The sequence below is a fragment of the Meleagris gallopavo genome, chromosome 15 (assembly GCF_905368555.1).
Source record: "Meleagris gallopavo chromosome 15, MGAL_WU_HG_1.1, whole genome shotgun sequence".
NCBI classification, from domain to species: domain Eukaryota; kingdom Metazoa; phylum Chordata; class Aves; order Galliformes; family Phasianidae; genus Meleagris; species Meleagris gallopavo.
In genome coordinates, this window is record NC_139418.1 from 1953830 (window position 1) to 1979287 (window position 25458).

General features: G+C 48.5%; 2 protein-coding genes across 7 annotated transcripts; one reads left to right on the forward strand and one right to left on the reverse strand.

Moving 5' to 3' along the window:
* Window positions 1-682: 682 nt before the first annotated feature.
* Window positions 683-13098, reverse strand: SMIM33 (small integral membrane protein 33). 4 transcript variants are annotated; one of them, XM_031555640.2, is made up of 4 exons: window positions 9114-9262; window positions 8845-9032; window positions 3812-4020; window positions 683-1882 (listed from the first exon to the last, which is right to left on the reverse strand). In XM_031555640.2, exon 4 carries the CDS (start codon window positions 1864-1866, stop codon window positions 1459-1461), a length of 408 nt encoding a protein of 135 aa, XP_031411500.1. In that variant the 5' UTR covers window positions 1867-1882; window positions 3812-4020; window positions 8845-9032; window positions 9114-9262; the 3' UTR covers window positions 683-1458. The 4 variants fall into 4 exon arrangements, 3 of the variants coding, with proteins under 3 accessions (XP_031411500.1, XP_031411499.1, XP_085093038.1); XM_031555639.2 differs by having other exon boundaries at window positions 2689-4020; XM_085236912.1 differs by having other exon boundaries at window positions 683-4020; window positions 9114-9259.
* ECSCR (endothelial cell surface expressed chemotaxis and apoptosis regulator) lies at window positions 5156-24299 on the forward strand. 3 transcript variants are annotated; one of them, XM_010718852.4, is made up of 11 exons: window positions 5156-5312; window positions 14386-14427; window positions 14643-14693; window positions 16223-16336; window positions 16687-16734; window positions 18513-18560; window positions 19146-19244; window positions 20317-20415; window positions 20995-21031; window positions 22122-22221; window positions 22744-24299. In XM_010718852.4, the coding sequence occupies exons 1-11, from the start codon at window positions 5255-5257 to the stop codon at window positions 22750-22752; spliced, it is 705 nt and encodes a 234-aa protein (XP_010717154.1). In that variant the 5' UTR covers window positions 5156-5254; the 3' UTR covers window positions 22753-24299. The 3 variants fall into 3 exon arrangements, with proteins under 3 accessions (XP_010717154.1, XP_085093037.1, XP_010717155.1); XM_085236911.1 differs by lacking the exons at window positions 14386-14427; window positions 14643-14693 and having other exon boundaries at window positions 5163-5312; XM_010718853.4 differs by lacking the exons at window positions 5156-5312; window positions 14386-14427; window positions 14643-14693 and adding an exon at window positions 15626-15755.
* The last annotated feature ends 1159 nt before the right edge of the window (window positions 24300-25458 follow it).

The window sequence follows — 25458 nt, forward strand, 5'->3', positions numbered from 1 at the left end:
GAGGTGGGGTTTCCCAGCTCCTCCCACACAAGTGATAGATGTGAGCCAAAGCACGTCGCACCATCACTCAGCCCTGAGTGGCTGCAGATTGATGAGCTTAGTAATAATTACCCATTTTATCTTTCTCCTTAATGCAAGTGGTTTTCAATCTTATCTTTGCTAACGCGACATCTCGGTGCCAAAGCTGTCCTTTAGGGGGAGCTGCGACCAAAGCTCCCGCTGTTTCTCTGTTAAAGCATCTGTCAAAACCAATCCCAGCTTTGAACCCACAGATCCAGGACATTGCGATGGCCCTGCGTGGGTGATCCCACTCCACACATGGCATAAACCAGAAAGGTTTTCCAAAGCTCATCTGCTGGCTCCTCACCTGTGCTGCAGGTGACCACTGGGACCACCACAACCTACAGGCATCACGTAAAGAGCTGCCATTGGAAGGCTGTGAGCTCTTCAGTGCTCGTTAATTCCAGGTGTGCTGAGTTACAAACAACTCTGTGCTGCCATTCATTGGGTTTATGCTTGGACTAAACGATTCTTTCCAACCCTAATGATTCTGTGATTCTATAGAAGGGACTCTCAGAGGGTTCCAGCCCAAACAGCACGCCTTATCTGCACAGGGGAGCTGGAAACACACCATCACCTCTGGAAAACAAACAGAAGAAAATCGGAAGAGAAAACGACAACAAAAAATATAAATTACATTTATTACGAACACCAGCATTTTCCAACAAGTCCAACCACTACTTCATTTTAAAGTAAAACAAGCTGGAAATGTGTGAGCTGAAGGGAGCCAGAGCATCAGCCAGGTCAGAAACATCCAGCAGCTGGAGGAATGGGAAAAAGGCCCAGTCTGTTGTCTCATCCCCACCACTGCACACATTGCACTGCAGGCAGTTGTCAGGGCAGCTGGGAGCCAGCAAGAAGGAGGACAGCATTCAGCTCTGCAGCAGGGGGAAGCGGGCCGTGGCATGGAGCAAAAATGGGACAGGTGGCTTTTCTGTGCCACGCAAACAAAATAATGAGGACACTGTATGTGAAAACATCCCTAATCCATAAAGCAATTCCAAATGATGCAACTTCCAGCTTGTGCCAAGGGGCTGAGCGTTCACTCAACACTCCCCAGACGGAGAGAAGACTGAGGCAGCTCTCCTGGGTGCTCCCAGGCAGCGTGGGTGAAAGCAGGGCGAGAAAAACCAGAAGGGATGCTGATGCTGTCCCACGCAGGCTGACCCACTCCCAGCTCTGGTTCGGGGCAATCAAACACCAATGTCATTGCCTGGCTGGCACCACGCACTGCCTGGTGATAGCGGTCAGGGCTGACGATGGGTCACTGCAGTGACACAGCTTCCTAGGTGAGGCCATGTGGAGACAGATACAACCCCAATGGGCAGGAATCAGCTAGTCTTGGGCTGAGCCAACAGCCCAGTCACTATTTTTCCCTTGGGTCCTGCCCAAACCTTGTTACAGATACGTGACCTCGATGACGTTGGGTTCGATGCTCCCACAGGGGAGGTGGTGCTTGCAGGAGCACTGGCAGCTCAGGTTGCCACCTGGCTCCCACTGCCCAGGCTGAGCGGGCTTCTTCTGGGAGCCCAGTTTCCTCCAGTCCATGAGGTGCACCCCGTCGTCTAGGTCCTGCGGCATGGGCTCATGGTAAAGGGTAATCTGGATGGTGCGGAGCTGCGGGCCGTAGTGCACCACGACAATGATGAAGATGGCCAGGAGGACAAAGATGACGACGATGGCTGTGATGACAGGCAGGGCATCAGACTTCTTTGTCACGCTTCTGACCACAGAGATGGGAGTGAAGGCAGCTGCGTCCTGCGGCTCGGGGTGCCTCAGCGGGCTGCTGGGTGCTGAGGCATTCATGGCTGAGCAAGGTGACCTGGGTCAGAGGGTGGAAGGGTGTTACTGTCAGACAGGGGCTGTCTGATGTCCTCATCTCCTGCCCTCAACTCCGTAGCTCCTGCCTGTAGCTTCACATGCAGCTCTCCAGGCATGGAATCTTGGAAGAAGGCACTGGATGCCTTTTACTTCGAGGTGCAGGGAAAAGATTCAGCCTGAGATAAGGACTCTGGGCATCAAGAAAGCCCCGCAGAGCAACATGAACTCCAGACTGGATATGGTCAGGATAAGTGCTCATCCCAACCACGTGTCCTGCAGAAAGGCAGCAGCCTGTCACACACCCCTGCACAGTGAGCAGTGGCACCCAGGAGCTTTAACCAGACCAAACATGAGCAAAACCTTCACTTGGCTGCCCAGCGTGAGCAGGCGAGTGCTTTTTGCTGGCAGAAACATTGCCCCAGTGGGCTGCTGAGGAACAGGGCTGTCCCTGGGTGTTCCCTCCCCCGGGCTCACAGGACAGAGAAAATTTTGGTGCTCACATCTGTGTTGTAGGGACAGTGACCAGGTGGTCAGCAGAGAACGGTGGGAAGACATGCCCTGCATCTCCTTATCCCAGGCACCTTCAGTGGGGGTCTCCCCTTCCCACTGCCTCCACTGATGGAGACTCCTAGAGGGGGAGACTCCACAGCTCCCTCTTCCCCATCCCCCATCCCCAGAGCCAACACCAGACCGAACCCCGTGGGAGGCCCAACCCTACCAAAGCATCTGCGGGTCAGGCAGGGCAGAAAGCTGGGAGCAGCAGGAGGGAAAGGGGAAAGCAAGGAGAGAAAGCCCGCCCCAGGGTACCTGGGCGTCCTGCTCCGGGGGAAGCATCACCTCCAGCGGGACAGGGCGGCAGATCAGCTGCAGGAAGGTGCTGCCGGGCGGCAGGGCTCACCTCAAGCTGCCACGTCACGCCGGGGCTCCCCGCGCAGGAGGAAGCGCCTGCTCATCCCACAGCGAGAGGTGCTGCCCTACCTAACGCGGTGCCACATCAGCACGCCCGGCTGCCATGTGCGGGGACACCGCAGCAACCTCCGCCGGCCCCGCCGCCTGCCAGACAAGCGGCTTTTGTTCGGGCAGAGAGCACCTCCCGGCCCTCGGCGCGCACAGCCCCGGCTCTGCAACCGCAGGAAGCCCCCCTCCTTTCCCTGACTTGGATTGAAATGTTATTGCGCTTAGAAATTAGCGTAAAAATCGCCCTTCTGTGCGTGAGCTCTTTGCACAACCCGGCAAAAGGTATCTCCGCTACTCCCCGAGCTGCGAGGATCCTCGCCTTCAGACCAGGCAGCCCCGAGGCTGAGCGCTCCTGCAGCAGGACCGATGCAGCAAGCAGAGCGCCGTGCACCGCGGATGGATGGAGCGCACACGGCCGGCTTCCCTGTCGCCTTAGGGCAGCCGAGGAGCCCTCGCTGCTGTGCACAAAAAGCTGCTGCTCGGCCATGAGCACTTCACAGCACAGCTGCTGCTAGCTGTAAACAGGGCTTGCAGAGATCTTAAGGTCCAGCAGCTTAGAAATACCACGTACTGTCTATGAGCAGTCCTGGGATGCAGGGTCACAAACAGCTCTGCAGACCCAGGGCTGCTCAGGGCAGTGCAGGGCCAAGGCAGTGCCTGTGTGTCCCTCCCTTGCACGGTGGCCGTGGGCACTGCCCAGCACCAATCACCTCCACACAGGTGGGTGCTGTTCCCAGGGCGGTCAGACCCCACACCAGCAGTGACCTCAGCACATCACCATGCAGAAAAAAAATGGATCTTACAGAGCTTTGGCACTCAGAGTCATGGTTTAGCGGGCATGGTGGAGGTGGGCTGCCAATTGGATTTGGCATCCTGAAGGTCTTTTCCAGCTGTAATGAGTCTATGATTTGTTTTTGCAAAGCCATTATGAAACACCTCCCAGCGCTCCCATCCCAGAACAGAACTGTCCTACCTGCTCCTGCCTCTCAGCACACCATCTTGGAATATTTATGCTCCATCTTCCCGTGCACTGCAGGGTGGGTGATGCCCCGTCCCCCACACAGCCCAGCAAGCTTCCAGTAGTGATCTGGCTGCACATCAGAGCTGCAGATTCTGGGAATTTGCACTCATCTCAGGATTCAGTAAAACCTTAATCTACAGCGTAATCTCTGAGCATCACATCTGTGCAAGAGGAAAAAAAAATAAAGGTTGTGGAGGGAGGCTGCTCACAGAGGCTTCGTAAAAGCAAAGCTTTGGGCCTGATGGCTTACTGGTGTGCACTGAGCCCCATGTGGTTTGTGGGGTTCCTGCACCCACCTCATGGCTGCAGAAAGCAGGGCCCTGTGAGCAGCACCGGGACCTTTCAGTGCCCTCTGTGCAGTGATACACAGAGGAGCAGCTCCGATGCCCACAGCTGGGGCTCTGGAGCATCCTAGGGCTGCAGGAGGGGCTGGATGTGGCCCCTGGAGACAGGGAAGGGCTGTGACAAATGGCCCAGGGCAAGAGGTGCAAAGTTGCCACTCCCCCAAACGCCTGTCCCCAGCATCCAGCCTCTCTCCTGGGCTATCAAAGGGAAAGCCCCATTTTTCCTAAGTAGGGCATTTTGTAAGGCAGCAAAAGGCTCTGCATCTTGCCAGAGCATGGCCTTGCAAGGGTTCTAGGCTGGGAGAAGCAGCCCCTGCCAGCAGCCATCTGGGAATGGGATGGATTGCTGCTAGCCTGACCCATCAGCCCAGCTGGGACCCTCCTCCCATTAAGGAACCAGGTTAGGGGAGGCTGAAACCTGCTTTGTGCTGCCCATGCTGCTGGGAGGGTGCTGCTGCCACCCAAACAACTGCGTCCCACAGCCAATGTGTCCCAGTGCCCAGCCCTGCTGGAGCTGCACGGGGAGGAGCAGGACATGGGCACAGCACAAGGCAGCTCCAGCTGTGAGACTCTCCGCCCCACTCCAGAGACTTCCAAATCTCTCTCGGGGAGTCTAAGAAGTCCCCTCTCAGGTGGGAGGGCAGGAGCAGCTCCCATGGCCCAGCACAGCTCTAATGACTGATGAGGAGCAGAACCAGACCTGTGGCACACATCCTTGCTCCAAACACATCTCCAAAAAGCAGTACCATACAGAAGCTACCAAGGCCCAAAGCCAGGCAGGCCCATTGTGCCTCTGTTCTCCCCCTCTATGAGAACCAAATTCCCCAACAAATCAATGGCGAGGTTTCCTTTGCCGTCGGTAAGCGATGTCTCATATCCTCTTCGACCATAATGGACTAAAAAACACAGTTCCCCTGTGGATTCAGCCCGTTTCCTTCTATTCTTTAACAGGAAGCTCTGCAAGAATCAGCCCAGGCAGGCAGACCTCTCCTCACCCTCTCACACTCGGGATGGACAGAACCTCTGCAGGGCTGCTCAGCTCCACGCCGCGATGCTGGCTCCAGCCCTCCATCCGCTCCTCTGGCTGTTTGGCTGCGTGCTGCTCGGAGGTAAGGAGCAATGGGGCAAGGGCAGGGGGCAGCTCTGGGGAGCCCAGCGGTGGGCACTGAAGGGAAGCAGCCAAAGGTGGAGCGGCTGCCATCAGAGAGCTCAGCCTTTACATTCAGGGTGCTGGGATCAATCCGGCCCCAGCAGGTTTTGCAGGGTTTATTTGACCGTGTTGAAATAACAGAACCTGTTTCCTGGTTAACGAAAGGGTTGTTTCTGTTACTGATACAGAGGTGTTTTATAGCAAGTGACTTTTGTCGATTGAGGATGAAGGTGGAACTTTTAAACGTATGGGACGTTTTCCTCACCTTTAAATTCTCCTCTTGCTGATGTAAACACAAAGAGCACGTGGCACTAAGACTCACGCAGTACATTATTGCCATAACTCTGCTTCTGACTTCCTTGTCACCTCTGCTCACAGTATGGGATGCGTACCCAAGGATCCAGGCTCCTGCCAAAGTGTGACAGGTCGCTGTCCTGCCGTCAGTGACAGCTGTAGCAGCTTTCAGCTTAAAGGCATTCAGAGGAATGGATACTGCAATATCACTGCTGCTTCTATTAGCCACCTAAACTAATACTATGTGTCTTGGATCCAAAGCTTTTATCAGTAAGCCATGGAAAATGTCCATGGGTTGCAGCCCCTGCATTGGTAGAAACAGGATTTTTAAAGGACAGAGACTATAAAGACAATTAAGCTACTTGCTGTGCAATTCTCAGAAAGAAGAGCACATCAATTAGAAAATTTCTCTCTTTATTAGAGGGCAACACTGCTGGTTTCAGCAGAGGGGTGAAGTGTGCCAGACAAGGAACTCTGAGGCCCTTTGGCTCTGCTGCTACGTTTCTTAATACCTGGCCAGGATGCTTTTTTTTCTCTCCTTAAAAATATTTGGTATGGCATTCATAGGACAGAAACGTCCTGCAGGTTGCCAGCACTCACTCTGACCAGCTGCATTATCCCAGGACCCAACCCCTGTCTTTCACCAAACCTTCAGCTGATTGCACCACCCGAAGGATTCACTTCTCAGGTTGACCCCAGCACTGTAGGATTGGCGGAAGGGTCACCTCTGTCCCCTGGTCCCAAGCACATCACTTGGGAACTCTGTCCTCTGCATTCTGCTTCAAATGATGGGACGGGGGCTGCTCTCACTGCCAGCACCTGCTAACAATGACAGCACTGCTGTGCTGCATTTGCACCTCTCTGGCTTCAGGTAGAACCAGCTTTCAACATCATCTCGTGCTTTGCCTCTGATCTTTGCGGTGCCACTGATACAGCAGCTCAGAACTGTCATCATTTTCGCTTCACCTTCGGTGCAATGGAAAAGTCATCAGCATGGCCTGGTACTTGAGGGATAGCTGCTGCAAAAGGCAAAGCAGCGGGCTCAGAGCAAGGGGCACAGGGCACAGGTTGGTCAGCAACGCCGCTCCCAAAACACGGGCTGCTGAAGGGAATGAAGGGCCCTTAAATGAGACAAGGCAGCTCGGAGGTCTCCATGCACCTGAAGAGGTGGAAATTACATTTTGGAGGTCCAAAGTTGGTCAGAATAGCCGTAAACTTGTAACTGCCCCCACGCAGGCCTCGGGCACCTTCTGCATGTTCTTTAATTCATTAAAGCTTTGTTACAGTTATTTAAGTAACAGCAGTTGAACCTTAAAGAAGGTTCAACTGCTGTTACTGTGGAATTTCTCAAGTGGGAAGTTCTAGAACTCTTCCACCCTGTTTTTCATCCCCCAGAAATGCTTAATGAAAATGTATCCAAACACACCTCTTCCTATGAAGCAGTTTCCATTACGACCAGCAGGCACTTCCCAGACAAAAGCTTTCCGCTGAAAAACTCCTTCTGCAAGCTGAGGATAACCCAGCAGAATTTCCCCTCTGACTGCTGCTCCCCTTATCTGCACTGCAGTCAGTGAGTGAATGGATAAAGCCACAGTGAAGATGCCATAGATGTGATCCAAACCACAGGATGTAGCTAAAGGACAGACATCCAGCTAGCAGGAGACCTCCCAGACAGGACTTCCATCCTAACAAGTGTCGAGTGCACTCTAGAATTGAGTCTTACTGCTTGTGCTGTCCTGTTCCTCGGGCAATGAGAGCAGAACTTGAGCTCTATGTTCCCCAATGTTGTGAGATCACATAACAAAAGAGACTTATGCAGCCCCAGTCACACCAAAGTACGATGTTCTTAAAATGCATTTGCCAAGATGTCTTTAATGCTTGCTGCCATGCTAGGGAGTGCATCTTGTTCAGATCCTGCTTCTTTCGGCAGGGCAGAAGGCCCCTGTGCCTTTGCAAAGGGATATTTTCTCTGCTGGTCTCTGCCCACAACAAGTGACGCCCAATATTATCCCCAAGATCCCTTCCTGACTCTTCTTGGCCAAAAAAGGCAGGTCAGCACAGCCCTGTCTGGTGTACCAGGAAGAGAAACCAGGAGTGGTTTGAAGTGTTTGTTCAGAAAACAAACTGCTCCCCTCTAGGAAGGTGAAACTCTGCCGATGACACTGCAAAAATGATAGAAGTAACTGGGGATCGTTTCCAGCAATTATATTTCCTTACAATAGGTGAGTCAGCAACAGGTGTCCTTGCAAGGGACATTGCTGGTAACCCAAAGGCAAGAATGTTCCTGCTGGGAAACACACACACGGGCTGGAGAAGGAAGATCTGTGCCTCACACAGCACTAGTACTGCCAAGCCCTGGCTAGAAAGTCTCCTTATTCCACTTCCCAGATGGGCCCACTCAGCATGATCCAACCACAATGAGAAGCAATTTCCCATTCGTCTTTTTTGTAGACTTATGGGCTGGGGGCTGTTTTTACATCTCAGCCGAATTGTTTCAGGAAGAGAGAGGAGCAAAACCCCCTCAACCATCTCAGACTGCAGTGGTCTTTGGGGGGCAAAGCACTGGAGCAGGCTGCCCAGAGGACTGGTGAAGTCCTCTTTCCTGGAGATATTCAAGACCCATCTGGACACCTTCCTGTGCAAGCAGCTGTAAGGAACCTGCTTTAGTAAGGGGTTGGACTCAGTGATGTCCAGAGGTTCCTTCCAACCCCTGTGATCCTGTAATTCTGTGACATAGAAATGTGGAGTGTGTCCACCTGCTCTCCAGGGGAAGTCCTCCACTGCTGGGACAGCAATCAGCAGTTCTCAGGGAGGGAAGAGATGCAAACTGGGTGTCCCCCAGCTTTCCCACCATCAGGCATTACTGCAAATTACACACATTTCTATGGGCAGCACAGCTCTGGGCAAGCAGCTCCAGGCAAACAGATCAATACACTCATGTTGCCCAGACGTGACTCTGGAGTTGCAAAAAACTTTGGAGTCAGAGCAATGAGAAGTCAGGGAGCAGCATGCCATAGTGAAAACGCAGTGGATGAGGACCAAGGACCACTGTGTGTTGTGCCTGCCACTTAATACAGTGGTATAACACTCCTCTGCCTTGTTTTCCCCAGATATGAGATAAGGATAATAAAAAGACCTCCTCCAAGGAGTGCTTTGGAATCTAGGAATAAAACATAGGTGACATGAGGGTCACTCACCTAAAATTTGAAGCCAGATGAAGTTTGTCAGGTCAAGAAGCTTTACTTACCTCTTCTACAAGACCCGGTGTTTCAGGGAGCAGCAGGGAGGTACCTCCTCAGCACCGATGCGGAGAAAATGAATGCATCTGAGCAGGGCAGGCTTCACCTGTCCTTCAGCCACTCCCCTGAGGTTCAAGGCAGGTGATCTGAGAAGAGAAAGCAAAAAGAATGAGAATTAGGAAAGCTCCCCATGGCACCAGCCCCTGACCTCCCTGACCACACCTCACCTCCTAGCTCATCAGGTGGGAACTGAACCCACCCAGCAGATCCCATTCCTGCGTGGTGCTTCAGGAACACCCCACTCTGCCAGTGTGAACCTGGGGGAAATCTTAGAGCTCTTGGGAAGAGAAAACTGGGGAATTAACTGTGGCATAGAGCCTCCATGAACGGAGGGTAGTGAGACATGTCTGATAGGCACAGCCCTGATCCATCACATTGGCTGTGCTGCTGCAGGGGGTGGTGATTTGCGTGCTCTGCTGATAGCTGCCCAGAGGTACAGCACAGGAGCAAATTCAGCAGCTGATCTCCTGCACCAGCTGGAACGCACGACATTTGGTTAGGAACTAAATCCTACAAAATAATGAGGACCACCTGCAAGGCGACCTGTACATCAGCGGGGCCTTGGCTGAGAGCCTAATTAAGGTGTGAAAGCAGCAGTGCTAAACCAGCCTGCAACTCGTGATACTTTACTGCACCCTGCTTTCCTCACCTATACAAAAGCAGCATTTTGAAACAAGGAGGTTGTAGAGAAAGCAGTGAGCAGCTGGGAGGGCTGCAGCCCAGTAGCCTGTTGGGAGCAGCTTTACTTCCCAGTCCCTACAGAGAAGTGCCCGGAGGGGTGCAGAGGGCACAGGCCAGGAAAAAAAAGCACACTGACACAGACAGTGATGTTACAGGGCCCATTCTGTGTGTGTGGTTTCCCCACATTGTTTCTCTTTTGGCTTGTTTTCTAAATTCAAGTGGTTTTTAATCGCCTACTGCAAGAAGCCTGACCTGCTCACAGCAGCTCACTGGAGAGGATCACAGAGGAGGATGCTTGCAGAGGATGGTCAGTGCAGGGTGCAGCCCTGGGGGGGGCAGAGGAAGGCTGGGATGGTTCTGAATCCCTAATGAGATCCAGATTTAATTCCTGCCTCTCTAAACTTTCCGTAACACTTTGACCAAGTCATTACCATTCAGAACCACGTAGCAGTGAATTGCCAAACCCCTCAAATGTCAGCTGAGAATTAGGTGTTTTAATACCTCTGTGGGTCTGGGACCTAATTTAGACTGTCAGTTATCAAGTCTGCATAACGACACTTTTCCTCTCTTCCCCACCTTTTCTGCCTCAACCTGTGAGACCTGCCAGGCAGAGGCACCTTTTCTTATTTATTCCCATTTCTATTAAAATGGGACTGAGACTTTTGCAGAGCTCTTCATTTTCCAGGCTTCCTAATGCAGCATTTTCTTTCATGTAAAAATGATGACAGTTTGGTGCTGTTGCTCTCTGCTGCTTGAACAGCTGCTGTGTTTCACCCAGGAAACAGCTGCACTTGCGTTAAGGGTCAGCATATTTTTGTCTTGTTGTCTAATTTTAGGTGGTTGGGTCTCTTTCCCGAAAGCCTTTGTGTATGTAAGCTGCAAGCAGAGGTGCAGCAAGCCTGTGCATCACCATGAAGGCTTTAGGGCAAACTGACACGCAGTGAGCACAGGCAGAGCATTATCAGATCTCCCTCCAATTGCAATGGCAAAAGAGTGCCATGAGCCCAGCACTACCCACCAGGGGCAGAGGGTCCCTCCCCCCATCAGTTCTGAGTGGATGGGACCAAATGCCTTTGTACTGATGCCAGAGATCTTCCTAGGTGAATCCATCTGTATGGCTCTGGGAACATCTCAGCTGCCATGGAAAGGCCCCTCTGCTCGCAGCCCAACTTTCACTTCCAGCATTTCAGAAGGACGACAGCAAATAAAAGAAATCCAAATTTCCCTTCTTATGTTCTGGAAAAAAATTAACTAAGAAAAACTAGCTCTTAGTCAGAGAGACAAAATGCATCTGCAGCCTCAACATGCTTCCCCGGAGCCCTATTGCTCTGGTCACTAATCAGGAGTTTCCCTTTCCAGCAAGAGCAGAAAACATGATTTCCCCTTATAAATCCCTCAGCAAGCTCGCCGTCCCCACCTAGAAACACACAATCCCTCTGTAAATCACTGGCACCCAAACACTCAACAAACAGCTCTGCTCAGCAGCAAGAAGTCGCCTGAATGGCTTTGATGTTGATTGCAATTACAGCTGTGCTGGCTGCGTGCTGCATATCGTCATTAACTCTTTATACAGCCACTGTGCCACAGGGGGAGCAGGGCTGTGCTGGGACAGGCTGCTGTCACACTGTGGTGTGACTGGCAGTGGGGTCCCCAGGGAGCAGTGGCACCGTGCTGTGCCCATCTCCTGCTGCCCAGCCCCGCAGCACAGCTTGCATTGCTCCCTGCTGCGCACACAGCTGTCTGCAGTCATTCAGCGGGATGCTGAGCACCTTTGCTGGAAGAAAACACCTAACAAAGAGGGGCTGTTGATTATTTAAGTTGGCAGAGAAGCTGTAACAAAAAGCAGGGGCCAGAAGTCGGAGCCAGGCGTGCTTTGCTTTGCAACAACGTGCTGCAGTGTTTATAGAAGGGCCATTTATTACGGAGCCAAGTGCCAAAAGGAGCTCTGCGTCCCTTGGGCTTCTTTGCAGCAAGATGGTCACTTCTCTGCAGCAAAGCTCCAATGCAGCAAACCTGGGTGAGCAGCTCCCTGCCTGGGGGAACTGCAGTGACTCCGGGGTTTATTTTGGCAGTGACTTTTGAGGACTTTTTATGAGGCAGTGCTCAGGGGTGACCTGGTTAGCAAAGGGCTGAGCTGTGGTGGAAGAGTACTGAGAACATCTGCCTCTCATCTCGGCACTGGGAGATCCTGAGCTTCATAGTGCAGGGCATCACAGCACAGGGCAGTAATGCCATCTCCTTTTTCCCAGTGCTTCCCATCGCTGGAGGCCCAGCTCAAGCTCTTGGATTTCTTCTCAGTTACACCAAAAATAAACTGCCAGCTCAGAAGCCTTTGTCCCACCTTTTCCTCAACAAAGAGGATGCTTTCATGTTACATGTACACTAAAAAGCGTCTATGACAGCTTCAAGAAGCAAATGTGTCACAAGCAATTACTTCTCCCCATGAAGGAACAAGATGGTCTCTATAAGGAAGTCTGAAAAAGACAAGCTGTTTGAGTTTGGCAGGTAGCAGAGGATACGGTCCCGTGATCATCTCTGCCGTTTGTGGAGTACTTTAAGGCATGTGCAAACCAGCATCCAGAAATTGTACTGTAAAGCTGCTTTAGAAGAAGCCAGTGCCAAAGAGAAAGCCTGGCAAACTATTGGGATCAATGGACAGCATCCCACCTTGCAATGGTGTGCACTCCTCTTCCCCTAAAGAAGCATCTCTACTTCTTTAAGGAGAACCATGTGCCCAAAAGCTCTCATCCTCCCCTGGGGTGCTGTCGATTCAAAAAATGGTGTTGCTTCTGTCTATAATTCTCATTCACACTACCAGACTGATGTTCATTTAGCCTGCTCTTCAAAAGCTCCAAAGGATATCCCATAATTCTCCTACACAATCACTCGCTGCGATTCACTACCCTTATGTCAAGACAGTTTCCTATTGCCCCCCTTTTTATGGCTGCAGTGTAAGCCTTTGTTTTCTGATCCTGTTCCCAATGGATGCAGAAATCAGATTAGTCTCTTCCTGTCTGTGTAATTAAAGATCTAATCACATCTCCTCTCCCCCTTCTCTTGTAAGGACTAGACAAGACATGTTTCACCAACCTGATGTCCAGTAAACCAGAACATCAAAGCATGGAAGAGTTCTGAAAAGCCAAGCTCATAGCCAAACCCCAAACTGAAAGAGGCTGTTTTATTATGTACTCAGTGATTTACACACTGTTTTGGTTCCTGTTTGGCTGGGATCGTTGTCATAAAGCCTCAGAGGAAAAAACAATTATGCCTCCAAGACAGTTGCATGAGAAAAATGACGTCAGTCAGGAGCACGCCAGAGCCAGACAGTCCCCTGTGGGGTGAGCTCTGAGCCCAGCAGTGATGACCCACACACACTGCAGATCCCATTCCAGATATACACCAACATCAGGGCATTCACCTGAGCTCTCCCAGAATCTCTACAGCACAGGTACCTACCGTGATGTACATCATCACCTCTACAGCTCCCAGCAAGAGACGGGACATCGCAGGCTGTGGCTCCTCTCCCTGTACAGCAGAAATCTAAAATAGATCAGATCAGTGGGGATTTAGAAGTGCCTGATCCTCTCTTTGATGAGAAAGGGAGCTTGCAGATTAGCTCTCTTGCAGGCGGGCTCACAAAAGAGGTATGAGAACAGGTGAGATGGACCCTGCATGTTGGGAGGACAGAATCTGGCTGCAAGCAGGCACACAAGCACTGTGTTGCTTTGCTGGATCTCCCCATGGGTTGTCAGCTCTTGCAAAGAGGACTCAGCCCTTACTGCTGTCCTTTTTTGTCCAAAACTTGGAGGAACTATCAGCTGTTGTGGGACTCTAGTGAGATGGATCACCAGCAGGGCCGGATTCTTTTGGGTTTTGTTGCTGTAATGTAGTTTCTTTCATGCATCTTAAATAAGGGCAGCATTGCTATCACCAGCAATAATTACATTAACATGTTACCCAATGAGGATGTGTGTTTCAATAATGGCAGACAAGGTCACTTCTTCAAATTTAAGCCAGTTGGTTTTGATTTGAGCATCAAGTGTATTTACATCCTGCAGTCCTCGCCCCCAAGTATGGGAACTGGGTAGTTCTTTTTTTTTCCTTTTTATATGGCAACGTTTTTAATTGGCACCTGTCTAATCATGGGTTTCCAGGAGCTGAAGCTTAAAGAAAACATCAGAGAGTAGACAACGTGGAAGATGGTGAAGGAATGTCTTGTTGTAAATCCAAAAACATTCAGTTGAGAAAACAGTCCCATTAGCTCCTGGCAACCTTCACAAACCTCATCTATCCACTCATTAAGGTCTCAAGGGTCTCAAAGCATTCCAAAACAACTCTTTTAAACAACTCTAGAAAAAACAGGTCAAATGGCCTTTCCTTGCCAAGTCTGAGCTGGAGACAAGAAGCTCACAAGGAGAGAGCAATACTACTGATTTGTACGGCCTGGTATTTTCTCCATGAGAGAGGAAGAAGGTCGACTAAAGGGTTTGGTTTTGTGCAGAGAGAAGGGCATTTATCCTGACTGAACAAAATCCAGTTCTGATTTACTCAGAAATGAATGTCCTTGTATTCAAGCACATAATTTCCAACAGTGTTGGTTACTACTTCTTATCCAGTGCTTTTTGGGAAATTATGTATTTCAAAGTCATTCCTTCAGAAGACAAGGGAAACCCAAATCACACAGCAAGAACACTGACGTGCTGGTGAGAGTTACGGTCACAGGTTGGCACTGTTAACACTTCTGTTGTTCCATTTTAGGTACTACAGCTGCCATGGACTCCTCCATCCACAATGTCACAGGTACCTCCTGGGTTATGATCCAATTTAAATGTCTACTGGGATGTGGGTGCACGTGCCCACGTGGGGATGCAAATGGAAAGGCCACTCCTTAGCACCTCTTGCTCCCATCACCCCTTTTCATTCTTGGGGGCCATAAGAACCCCTTTCTGGCCCATCCTTCAAACCTTCCTGCAGGGATCCAGCATGTCACCTCCATGTCTCTGCTTGTGTTACAGATCAACCTCAATCAACGACACGCAACCATGAAGTAGAGAACAATACCTCAGGTAAAAAATCCCAACAGGGAAGGACTGTGGGTGTCTGTAATCCTCCAAAGAGAGAAGAAGACTGGCCTGTGTCCACACCTACCTGACATCACCACTTTGCTGGGCAGCCCTTAACGCACAGAGAGCTTGGTGCCCAGTATGTGTAAGCCTCACACACCAGGTCTGTCCTTGGATGCTGGGTGTCATAAAGGAAGTTAACCAGCAGTTAAGCCATTGTTAGAGGAGTTTCCCTGCATTGCATTCACTGTTCAATATTGCTTTCTCGATAAGAGCAACCACTTTTTTTTTTTTTAGACTAGAAAATTCCAGTTCTGCACACAGCCTCAGCACCTCCCACACAACAGGTCAAGGTGTTTCCTGTTTCTCCCTGAGGAAGAGAATATAACAGGGAAAGACCTCTCTCTGCTTAGAAAGAGATCCCCTTACAGAGAGACCCCTAAAAATAAGGGGAAAAGATCCCCAAAACGATCTCAGATTCTGCTGCCATGCCTTGCAGGAAAGGAAAAAGAAGAAGAAGAAGAAGAAAAAGAAGAGAAAGAAAAAGGAGGAAGAAAAAGAAAAAGAAAAAGGAAAAGGAAAAGGAAAAAGAAAAGAAAAAGAAAAGAAAAGAAAAAGAAAAAGAAAAAGAAAAAGAGAAAGAAAAAGAAAAAGAAAAAGAGAAAGAGAAAGAAAAAGAAAAAGAAAAAGAAAAAGAAAAAGAAAAAGAAAAAGAAAAAGAAAAAGAAAAAGAAAAAGAAAAAGAAAAAGAAAAAGAAAAAGAAAAAGAAAAAGAAAAAGAAAAAGAAAAAGAAAAAGAAAAGAGGAAAAGAAAAAGAGGAAAAGAAAAAGAGGAAAAGAAAGAGAAAAAGAATGACTTCCCATTTCAACATTTCAGTGAAGCATTTGGATAAAAGGAAAAAGCTTAAAACCATTTTCACTTTTTGCTCATTTTACTGGAAAACCACAAACCTAGATGAGTAACTTGCCTATAGATTCCACCTTGGTGATCTGCTCTTCTTGGAGAGGACTTCTTGGAGATGACAGCATTCCCTTTCCCCTGCTATCTCGTTCTGGATCTGCAGGGTTCGTGCTCTGGCTCCTTTCAGTATGTGGCTGAGGAAGATGTCAGCCTCCAGGCTGCAAGGAATAAATGATTTGTGCTTAGAGACTCAGCAAAATGAAACATGGAAGTTAGCATTTCACACCACGAGCAAATAAACACATGGGTGCCAGGCAGCTCGAGCCAGTTAGCGTCCAGTGATAACATACATAAAGAAATTATCTTTATTTTGAGATAAAGCCCTTCATTTTCAAAGCGGGGAAAAGAGGTGGTAGGAAAGCCAGGCTGTCTGCGTGCATCCCAAGCTCTGCCAGCTCAGCACCTCCTCACACAGCCAATCTTGCCAAAAGAAGCAAAGCACGGAAACCCTGACTCCTTCAGCAGGGCCAGCTGCTTCCCCACAGCCCCCAAAGAACATGAGGGCGTACTGCAGAAGGAATGCCCCCCACTGAGCAGAGCTCTTTAAAGTAATGCTACTTTTACCTTACAGAGGCTTCAGTGAAGTCAGCAGCACCAGCTGACCTGAATCTCACTCACATGGACCAGACCACCACAACAAAATCCTCCTCAGTCTCTCCAACCCTGCTAACATCATCTGCACAAGGTAAGTACACAAGGTGGGAAAACCCCAACTATTGCTCAGGTGGGACCTTCTATGCATCCTTTCTCATCCATGCAAACGTGGGTGCATATAAAGCCCCCACTGGACCACACCGTGCTACCAATGCAGCACACTTTTGAATACATTTCAGCTTTTGCTGAAAAAGCAGCTCATTCCTGCTCACCAAATACACATGGCTGGATGTGCACGGCCTGGATGTGGCAGCTGGACAGCTTGATTTTAGTTTGGAGTTCCCCTCCTGTTGTTTCATGCCTGTAAGCAACAGTTCTCTGTAGCATAACTAGCAGCAGCTTCTGAAGTTAATTCTCCTTTGCCACGTTTTCCTTATCCAGATGAGAAGTCCAGTGGAAGCAGAAACACAACAACTCCATCAACTCCAGGTACTTTATTTTTTTATAGGTGCAGACAATCTCACAGCAATTAGCTTGCTTTATTTACATGGCACAGGTTATTTAAGCACTACTCTTTCTTGGTGTTGAGCCCTCAGTACCACCCAAAATCACCTCTGCTATCCTTACAGGCGGTGATAAAACACAAGAGAAATCTTCTTGCATCCCCTGCTTGGGATGAACTTGAACAGCTGGAGGACTGATTTACATTTAGGAACAGTGTGGCACTTTTAGCACCCTTTGAAAAAGCCTCTTTTTGCTCTGATGGTTTGTTTAATCTGGCTTTTAAGCAAAAGTAAGAGAATTCAGGAAGAGTTTTCTCAGAGTAAGGACAGAATCCAAATAAGTGGGAAGACTGAAATCTGAGATCTGATCGGATTCTCCACTAAAGACTCAGCCCTAGAATTGTTGAGACTGAAAAACTGTTTTGCCTCTCAGATCTTCCCTCACTCATGCAAGGTTAAAAACCCATGGTCAGCCATGCCTGACAGATGTCTGAGCAGCGTGTCTGTGCCCAGCTAAGCCAGGAGCCCTTCACATCACAGCAGATTGCTATTCATTATAACCCTGCTTCAGCTGAAAAGCTCCATACATCTTCAGCTACAGAAACGCTGCTGATGCTTCCAAAAGACAGAGCTCCTGTTGAGTGAGTCTCAGCAATTCCCAGGATTGAGGAACCCATGGCAGGCTCAGCACACAAAGCTTCTGTCCTCCACCTGTGGCTGAAAGAACCATTTCAGAATGAAACAAGAGGTTTGATGACTGCTAGAAAACAATGCAGCTGGTAGCTGTACAACTTGCTCCAGCTTCTCAGGAGCACTGTGCTCCATGTCGTTGCTGATTTCTAACCAGTTCAATTTGGTACTTCACAGTATTTCTCCATTCTTCTGACTTTTGGCAAAAGAACATTCCAAACCCTGATGTTTTCCCAAAGGCAGGAGCCCCAGTTCCACACAGCTGTCCACCCTGTGCCTAGGAGCTGATTTACACCTCTCCTGGCAGCACCTACTTTGGCCAGCACTGCTTTTGGGAGGAAGGGGGTGAGAAAAGAAGAAAAGGTCCTGGAGCCCCTGCTTGGAAAAACCTCTGTGCTGCCACAGCTGGATGTATATTGGGCAAGTTAGCTCAACTCAAATTAGCTTAGTTACTTCTAGATAAAACAGCGTGCAAGACATGCCCACTAATTTCATCTTCAAGTCAAACAAGCCAAGCAGCTGATCCATACCCATGTTCTGCAGAGCTGCTTCCCCTAATCAGTTTGTTTGTTCGTTTATGAGTAATAGCAAATCTATAGCTTTCCCACTATTCCAGTGTTTAACTCCTATACCTGCCAAAAAAATGCATGAGTGATTGCAGAAACTGAATCTGAGCACTTAGACAGGACTATTTGAATTTCTTATTTCTTTATCTGAAGGAAAAAGATGGGAAAAGAGTACAAAGGGCATTTGGTATGGGCTGCTCGGGGAGGTGGGGGAATCACCATTCCCAGAGGTGTTCGGGAAACATGGAGATGTGGCACTGAGGGATGTGGTTAGTGGGCATGGTGGACGTGGGCTGGGGTCAGACTGGGTGATCTTAGTTGTCTTTTCCAGTCTCTATGATTCTATGATCCTGTGGTGGGAAGGATTCAGCCTGAGAATGAATTTCCCATTTTCCTGCATCACCAGCCATGCTGTGAATACATTCCACTCTCCAGCACGTACATTCATTCTTTTGCTTAGTATGCAACATTCAAGGAGAAGACTCATTTCTGCATTTCCTCTGCACAGGTGAAGAGTACAAGAGAAGAGAGAGTACTACAGCAGCAGCAACTCAAGGTGCTTTCTCCTTTCTCTCATAGAAACAGACATCAGTAGATATTTCACAGCCCTTTTTACAGCCAGCAGCAATGCCATAGCTCTGCTATTTTCAGGCATTATGATGAAGAGATAAGAAGAACCCAAGGGCTGCTGGCCATCCCATCTAGCCCTTCAAAAGCCTCCAAAGCTCTGCAGAAGCAGCACTCTGGGGTTAAACGTCATGCCTGAGTACAGTGGCTGTGAGTCACAGCAGGAAAAGATGACAGTGTGGCAAAAGGCTGTAAGATGAGGAGGCAGGACAAGCTCCTTCCTCAAACGTACCAGATCAGTGCTTTACCTGCCATGCTCAGCTTCCTCGTTGCTGTCCCAGCAGAAAAGCCTGTGGGTGGGGAATCACTTTCTCAGACTGTTGATAAGTAGAGCCACACCAATGCAATCTGACTCCCACTGAGGATGTTCACATTGGTGGGGCTGCCCTTCGTCCTCAGTTATTCTCTTCTCAGTAAAGTGCGAGTGAGAGTTAGACCACGTAGTACCACTAGAAATCTTCTTCCCAACCTTAGAAAAAAGGCTTTATATGACGGTATTTTCCCCCTCTTGTAGGCACCTCAAGAACAGTTACCCCAGCACTGGAAATCTCTTCCTCTCTGCCCATGCCTACTCCAACAGAATACGAGTCTCCACTGACTGTGGTAGCTTTCGGTAAGGTCTTGTGCAACCAGGGGAAAGGAGGGAACCTGTTCTGTCAACTCATGCAGGTTAGAACACCCAGCCTTGAAGAAATTTCCCTTGGGACAGCTCTCCTCAGTTCCATTTTCTATGCCCAATTTTGGAGGTTTCAGAGAGCAAGGGAAAGCTCTTGAGAAAAAGGCTTGTTACCACCAAGTAACACAGCGGTGAATAAACACTCCTAGCCATATCCAGCCTAACAAGGAAGGAGTTTGAGAGTGTGTTGTGGCTGAGCCTGAACTCTGGATCTTCTTCCCAGAGCAAGACCTGGGCAGAAATTACCCCATTCTATGCCCTAATTTCCCCGAAAAGGAATACAATAGATGTCATACCTTTCTGTAAGCTTAGACAACTTTGTTTTAATCCTTAAAGCATGTTTAGCTCTGTTCCATCTGTACATTTCCCCCTTGCTTAGCAGGAAGCAGCCAACTCCTCCACACCACTCAGAGATTGTGCAAGGATGGAGCAAGAGATGCTATAACTTATCCAGACAACGGCTTTAAGGATGGGCACAGGGTAGATTTAAGATACCCACTTTTTATTGGGCTGTACTGTCCCACTAAGAGCTCTAAAACCACCTTAACAAGGCACAGTTTAATTGATAATTGCCAGATGTCAGAATCAAACCTGTGCTTGGCCGCCGGTCCATGAGATAGCTAACACTGCTGAAAGTCAATAACTCACTTCTCTCCATTATATTATGTATTTATCTGACTGCACACACCTTTAGGATAAGATTTCTCAACTGCAACAGGGACATGATGACTCTAATTAATTGCCAGTGTAATCAATTGACCTCTGCCTTCCTATCGCTGCCTTATCAACTGAGCACGCACCAGAAGCCCTCTGAAGCTAAAGCACAAGATTAGGTCACTCACTCCAGTAACTATTTACTTTTCTACCTATTACATCCCATGCTTGCTTTAATGAAAATACTGATATCCTACACAAATCACGGTGAGAGTCCAGACCCTGCACTGCCCCAGAAGACAAGGACAGGAGAGTTATTAGATCAATAGCAGAAGGTTTCTTCATCCATCCGCAGGTGTCATCAGCTTCATAGTCATCCTGGTTGTGGTTGTGATCATCCTCGTCAGCGTGGTCAGCCTGAGGTTCAAGTGCAATCGCTCCAAGGACTCAGAAGGTATTTGTCTGGGGCTGCCTGCCCTTCTCTAGTTGAAAAGTCATTGTTTTCTAAGTTCATTTGGCAACTCCAAAATGATGGAGGCGCACACATGCACACATATACAAAAACAGCAGCTTATCCAGTGGGGAGGTTTGAATCATAGTTAGAATGGAGCCTCAGTCCAGACCCATGTGCACAAGGAAACAGCCTTAAGTTTGCTGTATCTGACGCGGCTAAGCGTGCAGATTTCCTGCAGAAATCACAGGTTGACACTGATTTTCCCTCAGAATCCTATTTCCCGTTAAGCACTGCCCACTAGAGGGCAAGACTGCTCTACAGCAAGGCAGGTAACTGTCAGAAGACCGGAGGATGCCAGCAATTAAACAGGCAGCAAAGCATTCACTCTTGCCTGCATAATGTTAAATTAGTTGAAGCATTTTCTCTAATCAACTCTCAGTTATCCAGTGGTGACTCTGATGTCGTGTGGATTTCATTTATAACCCTGTATAACATGATTCAGAATACAGCTGACTTACTTTATTGCATAGCTGCGATGTTTTCTCACCTGCACATCACCAACTGCTTTTCTCCCTCCAGACAAACAGAAGCCAGGGAGCTCCATGGTATCAGAGAGGTAAGGCTGCTCACATTATTAATATCCTGTTGAAAATTATATTTTATTGCACAACTAATTTCAGCACAGGAAAAAGGCAACCTTGGTTACATCAGACGGGGGGGAAAAAAAGCATTTCAGGGCTTTGAGATAGGTGAAAAACACAGTCAGTGCTGTTAGACCTCATCCTGTGTCTGATGGAATCAAAGGTAGAAGTTCAACACTTAGGGGCCTCATTTTGCAGCTGTGCTGATATCAATGAAAGTTCATCAGCTTCCAAAAAGCAGTTTGCTTGTATTTACTTGCCTAGATACAGACTTGAGATCTGACCTTGGGCTTCTGAAGCTCAAAGTAGTCTCAGCAAAAATAAACTAGGTCCCCCTCCTCCCCCCCAGTTATTTTCCAATACCACTATTGCTGTTACCAACACAAGTAGGATAAAGAGGGGTCTCAGTTCAGAGCCCTTTGGAAGAAAAACGTCAAGTGGAAAATGATCTGTGTGTACCCCACAAAGAATCATTGCTGCCCAAATAGAGAAGCTGCACACAGAAAGCATCATGAAACAAGAGCTGGAAAGGACCTAAAAAGGGGAAAAGGTATCACTGCACATTGTTCCTACTTCCCTATCTATTACCACCTGGGTAATACTCCCTTTTTGGAAAGATGCAGGGAGCACAGGGAGCAGGGTTCTTCAATATTTATGTGAGAATTTGTATCAGCATCAGTGGTTCCTGTATTTACCCCTTATGATAATGATCTATGTGATCTGCAACCACTGGGATGGAGCATTAAGGCACCCTAATCCCCAACGCCATCCAGCCTCCATTGGCACTGAACGCCTATCCAGCCCTCAGGGTAGGGAGAAAGGCAAATCCCCCCTTCCTAACACTTGTACCTCTCACTCAAAAGTTGGGGCCTGGCAATACATGAGCAGAAGTATCAAGGAGTGGAGGAATTTGGCACTAAGGGTGTGCCTGGATTGGGACAACAGAACTGAGACCAGCCCTGGTCCCAGCATCCCAGCCGGCTTCAGCTCTGTTTGTTTACCTCACTGTGTGAAGAAACTCCCTTCTTATTTTCCAGAGTAATTAATGCTTTCTCTCATCGACAGCTGCTCTGCAGGCACAAGCGAGAAGGACAACAGCATCACTCTGATCTCCATGAAGAACATCAATATGAACAACAGCATGACTTACCCACCATCAGAAAAGGTTTCCCTTTTAAGCCTTGCTTTTTAGAGAGTAAGCTGGAGAATATTTCTCCTGCTGGATAAGGGCGAGCCTTTGAGATATCTCCTTTGCTTTTACCCCTTCAGAAATGTAGTAACAAGCAGCTGCCAGCAAACTCCTACAGGTCCAACCAGGTTCCAGTGAGCCTGGTGAAATTTTGGGTGCCCGTTTCAAGTTTATCCAAGCTGCTTGAACTCAAATATTTCATACTTATGGGTGCCAGCCAGAGCTACAGTCATTAAGTTTAGAGAAAATCACCTTTCTGAAGTCAATGTCCCCCCATCTAGTCCAAGCTTCCCATATACTCCTGCTCTGCAGAGCTGTTTGTGATGTTGGATCACATTCCTATCAGTCCTCTCAGATCCATTCCACATGAGTAATTTATAGCATTGTTGGTTTTAAAACTAAACTTGCTCTTAGACTTGGTTTGGGGGCCCACATTGCTTAATTTCTTTCGCCAGCCCAAATAGGCTGCTGATGTACCACATTTTGTTTTCTTTGCAGGTGCTATGAAACCAACAATCCAGAACTAGAAGCTGACACTTGAATTTCTAGGCTTTTTTTTTTTCCTCTGGGGAAAGGACAAGGATGGACTTTATATGTAAATTATTATGCTCTTCCTGATCAATACACATACAGTAGTTTCCCCATCTGGGAGGGATTAGGGCTTTCTCCAACTACAGCCTGTCATACTCAATGGTTGATATCTAACTGCATTTTTGATAGCCCTTCAGACCCTCAGGTTATTCCAGCAGCAAGAAGTATGAAGGAACCAACTACTCAGCTAAAAACCTGCTGTCTTAGATTAATGGCCTTCACAGCCTGTGCCAGACAGCCACAGCCTTGCAGACAGTTAATCAGCGTAGACCCCCACTGAGCTAAACCTGTGCATTAGAAAAGCATGGTCTGAAGCTGAAGGCCTAATAGGACTTAAATACTCAAGTGCTAGGTCAAATCATAGCACAGTTGCTCCAAGCCCCTTCTGCAGGGAGTCAGGGTGACCATGCCCACCTACCTCACAGAGCCGTTGTGAGGATATGTTAACCAGTGTTTCTAAAGCATTTGGAGAGCCGTGAATTAAAGGTGCTGCTGAAATGCAAACTGCCATCTTAAGGCTTCGTTATTAATATCTGAGCTTCAGGCAGACGGGTCGGCATCTTCCCACAAGTTCAACATACAATGAAGAAGAGTTGTTTGAAGTACAAAAGCGACACCACTGCTTTGCCAGGACTTTGTGTGGTCATAAGCAAAATTCTGAGCTACTCCAACTCCTGAAGTTCAGCAGCCTGAGTTTGCTGGGCGAGCTTCAGTCTTCTGTACTGCTGCTTTCCCAAAGCTTCCCAAAAGACCAGAGAAGCAGACACCCGTGGTTCTAAGCACCCCACACTACTGCAGCTACAAGCACCGCAGATGCATCCCCACTGTGATAATGAGAACAGTGCTCTGCTAAGCTGTGCAGTGCCACAGCTCGCCCCAGGAACTGGCTGGCTCACAGCCCACGCTCCTCGGGCCCAGCTGCCAATCACTGCCTACCCACTGCAAAATACAGCCCTATCAGCTGAGCTACGGGCATGATGGAGTCATCAATACTCAGCTTCCACATGACTGTAATGGAAACAAGGCTCTGTTGGGAAGTTTTGGAGATCTCAGCTGCATAATGCACTAAAGCACTAACTCTCCAACTGCTTTTGCCTCTGCCTGTCTTCGTGAGACTCCTGGCTTCAAGCTCTACCAGTTCCTGAGTCAGAGTCCTTGGAGCACCTCATTTACTTGGCAGCAGTATGCTGAGAAACTGATTTCTCCTACCACAAGCATCAAAATCTATCAGCCCTGAAGGTAAATTGTGAAATCAAGGAAAAAGGATTTATCCAAGCAGGCAAAACAGGTATCACTGCACACATTCCCCTGTACAGTCCAGTGAAACATATAATTTAGCTTGATCTAATTTTATAGGATGGATACGAGACGGTTACTGGAGCACACAGTGCTAAAGGTAGCTGTGCTTTGCAGCACACAATGAAGTGCTCAGCATAATAAATGCAATGTTTTCACAACTCTTATTAAGATTATTGCCAATAGACTTTCTGTGTTTACCATATATATACATCAGGTATTTTTATAAGTGGTTTGTTTTGTTTTGTTTTGTTTTTAGTGAAGTTTTTCTGGTAAAATTCTCAGCAAAGTAAAACCCTACCTCTTCTAGAGAGGTGAGTTTGTGTAAACACTAGTTCCCAGGTGATGCCCAGCTCGGTGTGCTCAAAAAGCTGCGGATCTCAGCCCTGTGATCCAGTGCATGGAGGCTCACAAGCAGGTTGAACACAGCATAGAACTGTCTCGTGCACACCTGCAATATCAAACAAGTGCCCGGTTCCTCCCCCCACTTCCCAACAAGCCATATTGACCTACATAGGGCTGTCCCATGGGATCTCATCCCTGCTTTAGTTTTCCTTCCCCTGAAATCATCATCTTTCTTCCCATAGCCTCTCTAGGGTCTTGGCTAAAAAGGGTCTTTTTTAAAAAAAAAAACAAACTGAACCTGTTCTAGTCTGCAATTGAACCAAATCCAAAAGCAAAACAAAGCTCTGACACTGTTCAAAAGAAAGAACTGAATTAAAACAGTGGAAGCAATGTGACCCCGACGTCCAGGTGCAGCTGGGAGCACACAGCAGGGATCTCCCCTGGGTGCTGTGCATAGCCCATGCTGGGCTCACTCCTGCAAGCTGCAGTGGTGGAAGGCACCAACTTATTACTATCAGCAGCCATGGCATCCACAGGTCCTCTCTCACAGCTCATTAGCCCAGTTTAGTTGGCATGTGGGAGGAGAAGTAGTCAACGTAGACTTGAGCAAACCTTGTGACTCTGCCTCCCACAGCATTCTCCCACAGAAGCTGCAGCCCATGGCTTGGACAGGTGCACTTTTCCCTGGGTAAACACCTGGCTGGATGGCTGGGCCCAGAGAGTGGCAGTGGATGGAGTTACACCCAGGTGGCAGCTGTTCACAAGTGGTGTTGCCTGGAGGTCAATACTGGAGCCTGTCCTGTTTAAAATCTTTACTGATCATCTGGATGGAGGCATTGAGTGCACCCTCAGAAAGTTTGTAGATGACAACATGTTGTGGGGAAGTGTTGATCTGCCTGGGGGTAGAAAGGCTCTACAGAGGGACCTGGACAGGCTGGAGAGCTGGGCTGAGGCCAATGGGATGAGCTTTGACAAGGCCAA